The sequence below is a fragment of the Maniola hyperantus genome, chromosome 21 (assembly GCF_902806685.2).
Source record: "Maniola hyperantus chromosome 21, iAphHyp1.2, whole genome shotgun sequence".
Classification (NCBI taxonomy): Eukaryota; Metazoa; Arthropoda; class Insecta; order Lepidoptera; family Nymphalidae; genus Maniola; species Maniola hyperantus.
Window position 1 is genome coordinate 9,356,504 of NC_048556.1, and position 16,881 is coordinate 9,373,384.

General features: G+C 36.7%; 1 protein-coding gene across 1 annotated transcript; it reads left to right on the forward strand.

Annotated features, from left to right (window-relative positions):
- Positions 1-1,825: 1,825 nt before the first annotated feature.
- Positions 1,826-15,541, forward strand: LOC117992615 (uncharacterized). The gene is made up of 17 exons (XM_069505951.1): positions 1,826-2,181; positions 3,236-3,391; positions 4,245-4,335; positions 4,733-4,925; positions 5,775-5,972; positions 6,825-7,044; positions 7,529-7,748; positions 8,258-8,477; positions 8,691-8,952; positions 11,060-11,245; positions 11,389-11,479; positions 11,636-11,828; positions 12,254-12,451; positions 13,382-13,601; positions 13,914-14,133; positions 14,407-14,626; positions 15,218-15,541. Exons 2-17 carry the CDS (start codon positions 3,239-3,241, stop codon positions 15,480-15,482), a joined length of 3,150 nt encoding a protein of 1,049 aa, XP_069362052.1. The 5' UTR covers positions 1,826-2,181; positions 3,236-3,238; the 3' UTR covers positions 15,483-15,541.
- The last annotated feature ends 1,340 nt before the right edge of the window (positions 15,542-16,881 follow it).

Genomic DNA, 16,881 nt, shown 5'->3' on the forward strand with positions numbered 1-16,881 from the left:
GAGGGCAGCGTCGGTGGATGTTGTTTTATAGGCGCAGCAGGTTCTCAATGCCATCATACGCTGCGTGCTCAACACTGTCCTCCTGTGTGTTACCTTGTCCATGGCCGTAGCCCATATTGGAGCCGCATACATTATGGTGGACTGCATTGCTAGAGCTAGGGTCCTTCTTTTTCGCGAGTTCGGTCCACGTGTATTTGGTAGTATTGAGGTGAGTGCCTTAATAGTTTTTTGGGCTTTTTCACATACCAGGTTTATGTGCTTACCGAAGTTCAGGCTCGAATCCAGAGTCACTCCTAGGTAAGTAACGGTAGAGGTGCCTATAAAATAGTCAAAAGCCAACTTCAGCTACCTAATCCTAAGACAACCCTATCTCTGGAAGAGAAAAAGAAAGTTTTTAGTGACCTGTTTATAGTATCAAAATGTGAAGAACTGAAAAGAGAATATATAGATAAAGAATATGAAGATTTCGAAGGCTTGAAGTTCTCAGTGAAGGATATAAAGGATGCTGCGGACAGAATAAAGAAAGGAAAAGCCCCGGGCCCAGACTCAATACCACCGGAAGTTATAAATCAGGTTATACTAAAATTTCCACTCTATTTTACCCAGCTATTTAATGGGCTCCTAGAGAGCGGAAAGTTCCCTGATAGCTGGAAGCTCTCAAAACTCATCCTTATTGACAAACCCAAAAAGTCGCCAAGGGAACCTAATAAATATAGACCAATTTGTCTGATCAATGTCCTAGCAAAGACCTACGAAAGACTTCTTAACACTAGACTCATACAGGAAATAGACAGAAACGGAGGATTCCAGGAAAATCAGTACGGCTTTAGGAAAGGAAGAACGACAGTAGATGCAATAACGCAAGTAACTAATATCGCAAGACAAGCAAAAAAAGACAATAAATGGAACGGTTTAATCCTGGTCGATGTGCGAAATGCGTTCAACACTGCATCCTGGTCGAAAATAATAGCTATGCTGAAAAGGAAGAACGTAAGCAAATATCTAATAAATAGCATAATAGACTACCTAGATCATAGAGCTATTCAACTACAGAAGGGAGTTCTAGTCGAGATAGGAGGAGGTGTTCCCCAAGGTTCAGTCCTTGGTCCAACCCTATGGAACATATTGTACGACGATGTCATGTCGGTGGAGGTTCCGGAAGGTGTCAAACTAATTTGTTATGCAGATGATTTAGCAGTGTCAGTGACAGCCAATAATGTGGAAGATCTAGTTAGGAAAGGGGATGAAGCTCTGCATAACATAATTTTATGGATGACCCACAACCGACTAGAAATCGCTCCAGAAAAAACGGTGGCTATTATTTTCAACAGAAGATTAAACGCAGAGTACGTCTTCACCTGCGGCAACACACACATAAAACCCACCTCTACTTCCCGTTGACCTAGAATCATGAAATTTGGCAGGTAGGTAGTTCTCATAGCAGACATTAGGGGAAAAATTTGAAAACCGTGAACTTGTGGTTACATCACACAAAAAAAATTTAATTGTGGTCATGAACTAATAATTAGTATTTTCAATTTTCGAAGTAAGATAACAATATCAAGTGGGGTATCATATGAAAGGGTTTCACCTGTGCATTCTAAAACAGATTTTTATTTATTTTTATGCATAACAGTTTTGGATTTATCATGTAAAATGACGATAAAATGCGACTGTAGTACGGAACCCTTGGTGCGCGAGCCTGACTCGCACTTGGCCGGTTTTTTTATGTTTATAATACATGACTAGGCAATTCTATATGTAATGAGTATTCTGCTGGTTCTGACGTGCACTTGATTTGTTTACATAAAAGTTTACAGTAGATACCGGTTTTATATAATGTTATATACCTACTAACTGCTAACACAGACATCATCATCGTGATTCTTTTATATTAATGGTATTTTATCTACAAAGCCCTGTAAAGGCAGACCTGTTAACTTTAATCAATGTTTTCGAGTACAATAATAGTTGCTATCATTTTTATCACATCCATTTATCGTTTCACTACGGGAGTAATTAACTAGTGAACTTAATATTCTTTATAGTGATAAGTGTTATGCATGTTTAATGTGATAGTTTTTTTAATATTAATTATATTGAAAGTGCGATACATAATATTAGTAGGGACTAATTTAGTGCTTTCATGTGAACTCGCAGACTCAATTTTTGACATAAATTGTAAGTATAGTTGTGTTTTATTTAATTTAATAATATTATAAATGGTGTTTCCCACGCGTATTTCTAAATTTTATAGCTTTGGTCTACACAAACTTTGAACCCTATTTTACCCCATTAGGGGTTGAATTTTCAAAAATCCTTTCTTAGCAGATGTCTACGTCATAATAGCTATGTGCATGCCAAATTTTATCCCGATCCGTCCAGTAGTTTGAGCTGTGCGTTGATAGATCAGTCAGTCAGTTACCTTTTGTTTTGTATAATCAGATTAATCTTGTCTCGCCTCTGTGTCATATTAATCATTGCTAAGGGGCGTGATCGCTTCCCACTAATCACATAATGAAAGGAGTTTTCTTAGGATAGGTTCCCAGGTCCTTCCAACTTGATACCTAAACGCGTTCCTGAGAAAAGGAGTATTGACAGCATATGACAGATTGAACGAAGTGATCCTAATTATAGGATCACTAATTCCTTCCACTAAAAAAAAAAAAGAGGTAGGCTTATTTATTTATTTATTTATTAATTCCTTCAATCCTTTTTAGGGTTCCGTACCTCAAAAGGAAAAACGGGACCCTTAAAGGATCACTTTGTTGTCTGTCTGTCTGTCTGCCGGTCTGTCATGAAACCTACAGGGTACTTCCCGTTGACCTAGAATAATGAAATTTGGTATGTAGGTGGTTCTTATAGTAGGCATTAGAAGAAAAAATCCTGAAACCGGGAATTTGTGATTACATCACACAAAAAAAATTTAATTGTGGTCATGAACTAAAAATTAGTATTTTCAATTTTCGGAGTAAGATAACTATATCAAGTGGGGGTATCATAATTATGAAAGGGCTTCACCCGTGCATTTTAAAACAGATTTTTGCGCATCATAGTTTTTGAATTATCGTGCAAAATGTCGAAAAAATACGACTGTAGTTCGGAACTCTTCCTGCGCAAGCCTGACTCGCACTTGACCGGTTTTTAATTTGCTAGGAACGTAACCCTAAAAACTATAAAGAGCTTTAAATTATAACCTGTTATTATAAGAATAATCATCTTAATTTTTTTACAGAAGATGTATAATCCGGTGCTTTGTTGCGTACTCCTTCTGGCTTCAGCGTATGAAACAAATGCCTACAAACTTCTAGTTGTCAGCCCGATCCCGGGCAAAAGCCATTCAATCCTGGGAGAGGGGATGGCTGAAAGTTTAGCGAATGCTGGACACGAGGTAAGTGTTTTTTCATCATCATCATGATCAACCCATCGCCAGCTACTAAGCATGGGTTTCATCTCAGATTCAGATTGAGAAGAATCGAAAATTGAGAAGAGACTCGTCTCAAAATGAGATTTGCCCATAGTCCACCACGCTAGCCAAGTGCTGATTAGCAGACTTCACGTACCTACCTCTGAGGTTATGAGAGCTCTTAGACATGCAAGTTTCCTGACGATATTTTCCTTCAACGTTAAACGTCTTTTTTTCGAGGGGGGAAATCTTCTTGAGCCCATTCGGGTGATGTGGGATTTCTACCCTCTAAAACCCCCTCGGTGGCCCACCTCAGCACGTTATTGAGAAGCTCCGGGAACTCTAAAGAACGTACGTCGTCGGTGCCTCTCTCGCGCGACGCCCATTGGATCATCCTGGAGAAAATATTTCTCACCTATAGACACCTATAACCGGACACTCCCGATCGCCAAGGCTGGCTTGGCATAAAAATCGGCCCAAAGCCCGTTTGGTACCCTCATTCCGCACATTGTCTTGATTATGTGACTTTTGATTCCACCAATCACAACAAAGCATTCTCCCCTGTCCCCGTCAACATTTTACGATTTTGTTTTTATGAAAATCCTTGTATAAGTCCCGCAAATTGCTATTGCGCTGGAACCATGTCTCATTAACATCGAAATGACGTCGTTTTGACGTCAGCTGAAATAAAAATATACCATCAGCTCGAAACTTCAGTCTTGTGCTGACGTCACTAAAATGGCAGCTACGCGCATTAGCGATTTGCTGGACTTATATATGCGTACTCTTGAGTTTTAATTCTCTGTGTTTGTTACTATTCTAGTTTTTATATCCACAGGTAACTTACATAACAGTTTACCTGCCGGACAAGCCAATACCCCGGGTAACGGTGGTTGATCTAAGCGATAACCTCAAATATTTCCCTACAGGTACGAACTTGCTACACAAATAATTATCGTAGAGATAATTGCTTCCCTGTCCACTTTTACTCTTCTTTTCTCTTTGAACTTATTTACTACTAAAATTTAGTTGTGTTCAGAATTGACAGTACCTATATCTATTCAAATACCCATAGAATACTTATTTTAATACTTCGTAATGCCATTGAACAAGCAAAATGGCACCGAGTCATTGGATCTAAAATATTTATTTAGCACCAATGCAACCTCAGTGACGTCTGGATTTCAAACGGGTCGTTCATTAGTATATCTAACAGGTGGCGCTGATTTATTTGGTTCCAAAACCGTGAAAAATTTTGTTCGCTTGGGCATATCTTGTCATTTATATCGATGCAAATACCTAAATATTTTATTAATTTCATTTTAGATGGAGCTCTAAATTTAAAGAATGTTTTGGACAATACAGGAAGCGGTAGTAGTTTCTTCGCGTTCGTGCCAATGATCATGAATATGAGCAGAAATACACTAGAGCATCCAAACGTACAAAAGCTAATGCGTGACAAAAACCAACAGTTCGATGCTGTGGTTGCAGAATGGATGTTCAGCGAGATGAATGCTGGGTAATTGTATACACCTTTTTGTGGAGAGTGGTGATAGACTACTAGTATGAGCCTCGATAGCTCAACCGTTAAAGGAGCTGACTGAAATCTAAAAGGTCATACATTATATAATTGTTGTATTGTATACCAGAACACTAGCAAAAATGAAGACAGGTGGTAGTACTGATGATTACTGATAATATGATACCGCAAAAAAAAAAACGGGAAAAAAATTTAAAAATCCTACATTTTGTAAAAATTCACGATATTTATATTGCAAATAAAACTTCTGACTGACGCTAGAGGTTAACGAACGTTGCGTAAGTAGGCCACTCGGAGTCAATGCCGCGTCGTAAGTGGGACATTGACCCGAGTTTTGCATGCTATACATTGCGGGTTTGAAAAATACTAAAACTAGAAAATGAGACAAATGGTCATCGGATTGTGTTTAGGTAGTTAAACAATTACATTAAGTTTTTGCTAGCGTTCTGGTTACACCCTGTATAGTACGCGACTGCTCGAGATGGCAATCGGGGTATGAGGCGGAGGGACGCCTCGCACACCCGCGCTACCCCGCATCGGGCTAGCGTGTGGGTTATGCGGAAATGCGGGGCGTCCCCACATACCCGCCAAAAAAAAGCCAAGTTTGTCATAATGATGATAAGGGGAATATTAGTCATCATGACAAACTTGGCTTTTTTTAAGTTAAGACATTGCGTCAGCCTCCTATTTGGAGGGTCGGGGGTTCGATCCCGCACGCACGTCTAACTTATTGGAGTTCTGTGCGTTTTAAGCAATACTTATTGTATCTAGTTACAGGATCTCGTGCTATGAGTGCTTAATATACCTACGTTATAATTTATGTTTCAGATTTGCAGGCGTGTTCAACTGCCCACTAATATGGTTATCTACAGTGGACCCGCATTGGATGGTGTTGCAGCTGGTGGACGAGATGCCCAACCCTGCGTATACAGTGGATATCTTGTCTGACAGTATCCCTCCCTTGACGTTTGTCCAACGAGCGATTCAGTTGGGCTTACAAATTATGGGCAAGCTTCTTAAGATATTGTAAGTAATTCTAAGTAATTCTAGTCAAGCTGTGGTAGCCTAGTGGTTAGGACGTCCGCCTTCCAATCGGAGGTCGGGGGTTCGATCCCGGGCACGCACCTCTAACTTTTCGGAGTTATGTGCGTTTTTAAGTATATCACTTGCTTTAACGGTGAAGGAAAACATCGTGAGGAAACCTGCATGCCTGAGAGTTCTCCATAATGTTCTCAAAGGTGTGTGAAGTCTGCGAATCCGCACTTGGCCAGCGTGGTAGACTATGGCCAAAACCCTTCTCACTCTGAGAGGAGACCCGTGCTCTGTAGTGAGCCGGCGATGGGTTGATCATGATGATGATGAATTTTAGTACTTCAATACTTATCCATATCCATAGTTTTTTAGGGAATCGTACCTCAAAAGGAGAAACGGACCTCTTATAGGATCACTTCTTTGTCTGTCTGTCTGTCAAGAAACCTACAGGGTACTTCTCGTTGACTTAGAATCATGAAATTTGGCAGGTAGGTAGGTCTTGTAGCACACATAAGGAGAAAAATCTGAAAACCAAAAAATATCGATAAGATAATAAGATTAAATACTATAGAATGACTGTTCCTAATGAAAATCGTACTCCACAAGCTGTTAACTCATCGTATTTATTAAACACCAAACAGACTAGGGCCATGAAGAAGCGAAGGCTTCAACTCGCCTCAAGAAATCCTTGTTTGTATATAAAATAATCAATCCATTACCATACATACATATCAATTTGATTTCTACTTCTTACGGTATTTAAAAAAACGACATGGGCCAAGCTGCAAGCATAATCTAATATTGTAAAGAGGTTAATCTATTTTGTTATATTTTCCTTGTTTACAGTTGGGTATCTGGCCTTGAGCACGACATGTATGACGAATATTTTGTTCCGGCTATTCGTCATAGACACAATTCTGTACCATCTTTTGAGACGCTAAGGAATAATGCTTCTTTAATTCTAAGCAACTCTCACGTGTCGACGGGTAGTCCTATTCGATTGCCTCCTAACATTATCCCTATAGGAGGATTTCACATCAAGCCTAATGTAAAACCTTTGCCTGAGGTACGTCTGAACGTTGTTTTTTTCATTATCATTATCATCGTCAACTGTACATAGGTCTCTTATAGGGACTTCCACATGCCACGGTATTGCACGCGCTGCCTAAATAGCGGCTCCCTACGACTCGCTTGATTTCGTCGGCCCACCTAGTGGGCGGTCTCCCAACGCTGAGCTTTCTGGTGCGAAATCGGCATTCTAGCAGCTTAAGACCTCAAAGTCTATTGATTTGCGAACTATGTACCCTGCCCAGTGCCACTTCAGCCTCGCAACTTGTATATAACAACAAGCTATATCGGTTACTAAGTTTACAAAGCATGGTTCTCTCCGTAGCACGCTGTCGAAAGGTTGATTTTTATCATCAAAAATTATTTCACTTGTTTTGGCAGTCTTTGCATAGTTCCAACTTTAATCTCGCTAATCAGACGATTGAAAAATCAGCCCTAATTAGAATTTAAACATTAACAATACACTTAACTTTCTATTTTAGGATCTGCAGAAACTTATGGATAAAGCTCAGCATGGCGTTATTTACTTTAGTATGGGTTCGAATTTACGAAGCAAACATTTCCCTGATGTAATGAAACAAGATTTGTTAAAAATGTTTAGTAAATTCAAGCAGACAGTAATATGGAAATTTGAAGAAGACTTGCCTAATACGCCTAGCAATGTCCATATTGTTCAATGGGCTCCACAACAAAGTATTCTGGGTAACTACGGAATTTTATTTTATCACGAAATATCGACTAATCTTTAAGTAGCCTCTAAAATTCTATACTCTAGACTCTATTTACATGTAGTTATCAAGAATATATCAGGGTAATAGAAAATATGGAAAAAATTGAAAATGTAAAAGTTGGATCGCGCCTGCTAAAATATACTCAATAGATAGACTTACATAAAAATAAAAGCTATAAAGGTCATGAAATTCAGGGATTGGCAGCCAACGAAATAAAATGGAAGTGCTTTAATGATGACAATAACCACGGAAGTGGGAATAAGCTGCTTATTAAAAACTTCACATTCGAATCGTCAAATGAATCTACCACTGTTTCAGAAAGATCAGTTGGAACTTAAAACTTAGAAAAAAAATCAGTATTATGATTAAATTTATCTTAGAACAAAACTTTTCTATTGGACATTACAGCTAAAATACTGAAGATAAAATAATAGAAAAAATTGAGTTAAGATCTTCAATAATAGTAGTATTTTTTTACAGCACATAAGAACTGCATCGTATTCATCACTCATGGAGGCTTACTCTCAACTACCGAGTCGATGCATTTTGGAGTACCAACTATTGGTATACCAGTTTTCGGTGATCAATATGTAAATGTACAGAGAGCTGTTAAAAAGGGCTACGCTCAAAAAGTAGATTTATCTTATTCGATGGCTGCAGACTTGGGAAAAGCTATTCAAAATTTACTGGATAATCCAACGTGAGTTTCATCAAATTACTTTGTTTAAATTTAGTTTTTATTTCAATAACATTATATTGAAATTCATTAGTGATTGTTCAAAGTTTACCTACTAAGTTGAATCCGTAAGCGAAACATAAAACATTAAAAAAAAATACTAATAACACATTTGAAAACTCGGAAATATTTTGGTGAAAGTGGTCACCCTTGTATAACCCCAAACTTTGCTTCCAGATACGCAGCGAGAGTCAAGGAATTGTCTCAAATATACCACGACAGACCCGTGCTACCTGCTAAGGAACTAGTTCATTGGGTTGAACATGTTGTAAAGACTAGAGGAGCACTACATCTACGCTCTCCAGCATTTTTGGTACCCTGGTACCAGAAGCTTTACTTAGATCTTATTTTAGTTTTACTAGTCATATTTCTAACTTTAAAATATGCTTTTGTATACATTGCGAGTCGTTTATTTACAAAAAGAAAAGAAAAAGTTAATTAGATTACATTGTTATAGAAAAGATTTTATTCTGAATTAGATTAGAGTATGTTCCAGAAGTATAGGGATGGTCTTCAATAATAGTCAGTTTCCAATTTCACTTCACTGTATTTTTAAGCATAGCTTGCGCCTTAGACTTAATTCTCACAATTGACGCCATTTTTATTAAACCTACGCTTTTTATACTAATTTGACAGGACAGCAAAACTGATATATTTTAAAGGTTGGTATTATTTAACTTCCGGTATTTTACAAATTGCAAAGTGATTGAACTAAATGATACTTCCTGTGACGTCACAAATCATTAACGTAACAATTAAATCAGCTAGATGTTAAACATGACACAAAATATGTTGATTCAAATAGTTAACAATTAAATATGACTCATAGTCCATTCCCGCCAGATATAAATAACAATCAATCCATTGTATAAGTCTGGATGCTTCATGATGATGGCAGCCATGGAGATGTGGTTTTTGACAAGTAAAAATAAATTTTGTAATAGTCGTTTGTAATTAAGGGTTAGTGAATATGTGAAAAACAAACAAAGACAATAAATGACATAATAACTATGTGATTTTGTTTTAATTATTTCTTAGAATAAAGGCGAACGTCATTACTACGAACGTATACAACACGCACGTTTTCTTTGTAAGAATTATTGTATTATTTTCTCGTAGCTTTAGTTTTTTTTTAGTTAAGTGATTACCGCTGCCTTTGATTTAAATGATGAACATTTGCAGCACCAGAGGAACCGCCGCGCCGATGCGTTTCCGTCCTTTCAGGAATTTATTAGTCTGCCCCTTCAATAACCACATGTTGTAATCCAGTGGAAACACCGCCGATGGGAGTTAATTCCACAGTTTTCATGTGCGTGGAAAAAAGGATCTGGCACAACGGGCGGTCGAAGTGCACTAGACAGTGTCGAAGTGTACAGTGGTGAGGGTGAAATTGCTAACGGGTCGGCGTGAATTATATAATAATTTAACACCTAGGATTTGAATAATGTAATTTTTTGTATGATTCTGTTGGCAGTTCAATTAATAAAATTGTATCCAAATGATGTACTAACCGCATTAAAGTCAAATTAGAAGATTCAAAAGAAGAGAAATTACAGTCCCCACGCTAACCCGGTGCTGGATAGTGCGACGTGCCGTTGTGTAGGGTGGTCCCCCCCCCCTCATACCCCGATTGTCGTCTCGATCTGTCACATACTATAGACGCACAGCGTTCTACCTTAATCTTAAATCTAATCAATTTGATAGAGTATCAAATAGGGGCTTATCATTTTGATTTTCATTATCATTTTCTACAGATGATATAATATTTCTACATATGAAATGATAGTGAATAATTATAGTGCATATGGTGTGTGATTGTGTTAATGTTTTGTCATATTAAAGAGCAAAAAGTTAGTAAGTATTTCGTATTTTATTAAAATTCTGAAATCTGGATTGTGGACAATAAAGTTAAAACTTGTAAAAAGACATACTTTGTGTGCTTCAAAGATTATTATTATAAAACTTAATCCATACTATTAATATTATAATTGCGAAAGTATAATATCTGTCTGTCTGTCTGTGTGACTGTCTCTCTGCTAACCTTTCAAGACCCATCCGTTCAACCCATTTTGACGAAATTTAATACAGTGAGCTTGCATCCCGCGAAGGACACATGCGACTTTTATCCCGGAAAATCAAAGAGTTCCCAACGCATTTTAAAAACCATATCATACCATAAATCCACGCGGACATCTAGTTTGAAATATAATCAACTGAGAATTTAACAATAATAGCAGAAAGACCGGGAGCCGCAGCAGAAATTGCTAAAACCGTTAAGCGGCGCAAGTATGCCTCTGTTATCGAGAGTTACATTTTTGTTCCGTTTGCCGTTGAGACCCTGGGGCCATGCAGTCTTAGTGCTAAAAAAAATTACAAGACATTTCACCGCGATTAATTGCCTCATCTAGTGACAGAAGGGTAGGCTTATTTTTCGTTCAAAGGATCAACCTGGCTGTCAAGCGCGGAAATACAGCCAGTATTCTTGGCACCATTACACGCAGACATGATTTATATTATAACATTTTCAATTTAAAAAAGAATTTTAGGATGAATTCAGTAAAGTTTTCCACTTGCAGAAAATGTTGAAGAAGATACAGTGCGTGGTGTTAATTCTAGCTTCCCTATATGAAGTAAATGCCTACAGATACCTGGTTGTAAGTCCGATACCAGGCAAAAGCCATGCAATATTGGGAGATGCACTTGTTGAATATCTAGTTAATGCTGGGCACGAGGTAAATGATTCACTTCTGTGGTAAGCGATTCACAGGTCATTAAAAATGCACAGGCAGTGCGTTTTATAAACAAAGTGTTACAAGCTCAAGTGTCCAATGACACCTCACGGTTATTTGTGTTAATTTACTTATTCATTTTTCAGGTAACTTATATAACAACATTTGTCCCAGAAAAATTACCATCACAAGTTACTATTGTTGATGTTACTGAAAATTTCAAGCATCTTCCTACAGGTATAACATTTAATTTAGTAATAAATCCCGATTCCTTTATAATATGATGCCAATTGACGTCAATTATTCTGTTAAGTCATTTAATATACAGAAAAATATGAATCCATAAAATATAAATGAACTGCAGATGATATAATATAGATTAATATATTTTAGATGAAACTTTTAACATAACAACAGTTATGGATAATACAAATAAGATCACTTCCATTGTTTATGTTTTATCAATGATGATGGATATTAGCAAAGCTACAATAGAGAACCCGAATGTACAAAAGTTAATTGCTGATAGAACTCAAAAATTTGATGCTGTGATTTCGGAATGGATGTTCAATGACGTCTACACTGGGTAAATATATATCTGCATCTTTTGAAAGAATCGTTTTTATGGTTCATTCGCATTAAGAGAATAATTCAGCCAAAATCGTTCATTAAAGATTGATAAATTATTTATTTTTTCAAGGCAAAACACGTGGAGAAGGTAAAACTCATCTATGTGAACACCATTCTATCAGTATAGAATGGTGTTTACAATCGATCGTCAACAGTCAAATTACAGAGACTAAGAGAGTCTACACATCTCCTCTGTGAAATAATTACTTCCAAAAAGAAGGAAATCATCACTGATATCATAAGTACATCCGCTAAGAAAGGATTTTTAAAAATTCAACCCCCAAAGGGGTAAAATAGGGGTTTGAAATTTGTATAGTCCACGCGGACGAAGTTGTGGCCATAAGCTATTTAATAACATAATATGGTATTTTTATGTTTTAGATTTGCGGGAATTTTTAACTGTCCTTTAATTTGGTTCTCGTCAGTAGAACCTCATTTCGGGATGTTGCAATTAGTAGACGAGTTACCTAACCCTGCGTATACGGCCAGTTTAACATCTGATTACGTCCCTCCTTTGACGTTCAAGCAACGAGTCACTGAATTGTACTATCAAATTACGGAAAGACTCATGAAAATTTTGTATGTATAATGTGGCCGATTCTCTTGTACAAAATCTCCAAACTAAATTGACAGGTATAAATCTAGTGCTATCTTTTTCTGCAAGTGACATTATAAAAGAGGTAACAATAGATTTAGACGTGTCATTTTTGTTTAGTCTAGAGATTGTGTACAACGGAATTAGCCCCACTGTATAGGCATAACGCATAACAGAGGAGGATCCTGCGATAGTGGAGCTGCAGTGCGAGATGGTTGTGATGACGCGACACGAGAGCTCAGTAACTCCTCAACTTGTGGAAACTATAACCCCTCCTTCACCGCTCCACTATCGCAGGAGCTTACGGAGTTATGCACTATATCTATAATTCAACATGACTTCAAATAATAATTGGATCCAGTTATGCCAAAATGTACGAAATGCAAGTAACGTCGCATTGATTTCGAAAAATTACATTTTTTGTTCACTTTAGGCACACGCTTAACCACAATTATATCTGATTGAAAGTGATAAAGTGGCCTAAGAGGCAGTGATATGATATCTAGGAGAAGACTCATTTACCTAGAAGATGCTTATTCACTCTTGTTCGAAAGATGCCCGGATTGTAAACGGACCTATGCTTATGAGGAATGATGACATAAGGATGGAAACTCGCCCAACACGTCTTGCAGTACGCTAATCTAATATTCTATATCTATGAGTACGGTGGTGAAAATATACGTTTATTAAAGTTACACTTTTGATTACGCATGATCCAAATGTAATTATGCTTTTTGATTTGAGTTTTGATACATTCTTAGCTTGTTTATGTAATTATTTAGGATTTCCCAATACTTTAATTTTATTAACTAACTTTATGTCAATGTGTGGGTTGGTATATTAGGGCATAATTGGATCCAATTTACCATAGATCAATTTTAACACAATTTTTTTGCTACAATGTTTTTTTGCAGTTGGATATCTGGCCTTGAACATAGTCTATACAATGATTTGTTTGTACCGGTTATCCGTGACAGACATAATTCTGTGCCACCTTTTGAAACGTTAAGGTATAACGCGTCTTTGATTTTGAGCAACTCACATTTATCTATGAGTACCGCTGCAAAATTGCCACCTAACGTTATTTGTATAGGAGGATATCATATTAAACCTAACGTAAAGCCTTTATCTAAGGTAATTTTATACGTTGTTTCTATTCGATGAATTTAATAAAACTTATTTAAAAATTAAATAGATATATTTTTTATGGTTATTGAAAATGTTACAATAAAACTTAAAGCTAGCCTTATCTAATTACTGTATAAATGTTGCCCACGTGGGGTGGTACCAAGAATACTGGCTGCATTACCGCACTAGACAGCCAGAGGTGATTCTTTGCGCAAAAAATGAGTCAGCCCTTCTGTCACCAGATGAAGCTTTTAACCGCGGTGAAATGATTCGTAAAAGTTTAGCACTAAATTAAATATTGTATTTTTATATTTCAAGGATCTGCAACAACTTATGGATAATGCCAAGCATGGCGTGATTTACTTTAGTATGGGTTCAACTTTAAGAAGTAAAAATTTCCCAGATGGTGTCAAGAAAGAACTGTTGAAAATGTTTGGCAAACTCAAACAGACAGTCATATGGAAATTCGAAGAACAACTACCTAACAGCCCTAGCAATGTTCATATTGTTCAGTGGGCTCCACAGCAAAGCATTTTAGGTAAATATGGGTTCTAATTTATAAAAATAGTTTTTTGATCTGGGCTACTTAGGCGGACAAGTGTCCAGATAGTGGTTGTAAGTAAATAGTTTCATTATAGATGACATAATATTATGGATCCGAGACATGGCCGCTAATTAAGTATGATGCACACTGATGCCTCATCAACAGAGTAAACTATCTTCTGCGCAGTGACAACCAAAAACTCCTTTACTACTTCTGTATATATATCTATGTAAAACTGTGAGATTATGCCTTTAACATTATTTACAGCACATAAACACTGTGTCCTGTTCATCACACACGGTGGTCTTCTCTCAACTACAGAAACAGTGCACTTTGGAGTACCAATAATAGGAATACCAGTTTTTGGTGATCAATTTGTAAACGTAGCGAGAGCTGTCAAAAAGGGCTTCGCTCTGAGAGTTGATTTGTCTTATATGATAGCTTTAGATCTCGAGATAGCTATAGGAGAAATACTTGATAATCCAAAGTAAGTACTAATGAATTTAAATTTTAACATGAAATGTATAAAATATGTCCTAGGCTGATACTGTAACTAAATAAAATACGTTACTAAATATGGAAAAAAACCTTGACTCACTAACTGACTCACCAACGTCCAGCCCAAGCCTTTGGACCTAGAAAGCTGAAATTTTGCAGAGACGTTTCATTTATAATGTAGACAAATGTTCATCGGTTTACAATATTTGTTATTGTAAGATTTCTATACTCAGATACATAATATTATTATAATATGCGGTGGTGACTTCGGTCACCTATTATATAGGGATCCAGGGTACGTTCCTCTAATATTGCAGAGTTTTGAAAAAAGATTAAAAGATTGATTATGCGTGTTCTCCACAATTCAAATGTGGGTGAAGTCTGTCATACCGCACTTGGTCAGGTGAACTATGGGACTATTGTCTAAAGTTTAGACATTAGATTTAGACTTTAAACCCTTTTATTTCTGAGAGAAGATCCGTGCTCAGTAGTGGATCAGCGTTGGGTTAGTCGATATTATGATACTCAAATACACCGGTGACAATAGGCAACCTTGTATAACCCCAAGCTTTTATTCTAGATACACGACGAGGATAGAGGAATTGTCTCAGATATACCACGACAGACCAGTGCCACCGGCCAAGGAACTAGTTCATTGGGTAGAGCATGTTGTGAAGACAAGAGGAGCGATACATCTCCGCTCTCCGGCACTCATGGTTCCTTGGTACCAAAAGCTTTACATAGATCTTATTTTAGTTTTACTAATCCTATTTCTAGGTTTGAAATATGCTTTTGGATACATTAAGAATTGTTTATTTACAAAAAGAAAGGAAAAAGTTAATTAGATTAAAAGTTATTAATGTTCAAATTCTTGATTAGATATTTGATTATTAGCCATAATTATATCATAATTAGAGTAAAAATAAAATTTTGTAATTTTCGTTTACAACTAAAGGTCATTGAATATGATGAAAAAAAGGAAACAATGAAAATAAATGACATACATACTATGAGATTTTGTTTTAATTATTTCTTATAATAAAGGAGCCCGTCAATTACTGCGCACGAACATATTACTACGAGAATTTTGTAAATTACTGAGAAAAATGGTCAGCAATATCACCGCTAGGAAGAATACTTTCTCGGACCATGTTTGATTGACAAACAGTCAAGCTAATTTTTTTATTATTATTAGAACAACCAACAGAATAATACACATAAAATTTTTACATAATTTAAATCTTAGGTGCTAGGTAATAATTCCATTTGTACAGCTTTTTACTTTAGACTAGATAAATTGTACGAGAAAGGTAAATTCATGTTTTAAAATGTTTTTAATTTTATTCGTGGTGGTATTTTTTAAAAGATTTATGAATGTGTGATTGCCGAGGTTTATCCAGGTGCTGACGAAGACATATTTACCCATAAGTAGGTACTTCCTATTTCTATAAGTGCTGATTACAAAATGAGGTCAGGGCATTAAACCTTTATTGTAATGAGTATAATTATTTACAAAACTACAATAATATACCTACTACATAGCTGATGGCCGCAACTTCATCGGTGTGGGTTTAGGTTTTTAAAAATCTCTTAGGTTTTTAAAACTTTTTGAATTTGCTCACTTTACTTGATACTTTGCGTGAATGTATGTTGAAGTCGGGCGAGCTTTGATTTCTAGTTTTTTTTTATTATGGTCGCAAAACCACTACGTTTTGGAAGTCGGTTTTTTAAGCTTTTTTGTGTATGTAGTCAATGCTTGGTACCTAAAATATCAATTCAACAGCAAAACTTTCCAAATCCACACGGCTTAGGAGTTCAGCACGTTGTAGCATCAGGATTGAAGAGTTGGGACTTGTAATTCAAAAACAAAGTTTTTGCTCGGCATTTACAATATTATTTTACCAAGAACAGTTCCTGAATCTCTACAGTTTAGGAGTGCTGTACCATGCATCATCAGGTTTGAGAAGTTCGGACTTAGAGAGTAATCATGAAGCCGTTGCTTAAGTATCAATTCACCATCAGAAATTCTCCCGAATCTCCACGGCTTAGGAGTTCAGTACTTTGCAGCATCAGAATTGAGGGATCCGAAGTTCAAGGGTGTAGTAGATGCTTGACACCAAAAATAATATTGCATCACCCGCAATTGGATCCGCATCAAGTGGATGCGCATACAAAAGCGTTTTTATCTGAACCTAATCAAAAGATTGAGCTTATCGTTTTGCTTTTCACTATCATTTCCAATAA

What these genes read in the sequence shown, in the direction of transcription:
- LOC117992615 (XM_069505951.1), top strand. Translation starts at nt 3,239, where the DNA reads ATGTATAATCCGGTGCTTTGTTGCGTACTCCTTCTGGCTTCAGCGTAT. An exon ending in CCTCAAATATTTCCCTACAG is followed by an intron (nt 4,336 to 4,732) that starts GTACGAACTTGC and finishes ATTTCATTTTAG; the next exon opens with ATGGAGCTCTAAATTTAAAG. An exon ending in GAAAGACTCATGAAAATTTT is followed by an intron (nt 12,452 to 13,381) that starts GTATGTATAATG and finishes GTTTTTTTGCAG; the next exon opens with TTGGATATCTGGCCTTGAAC.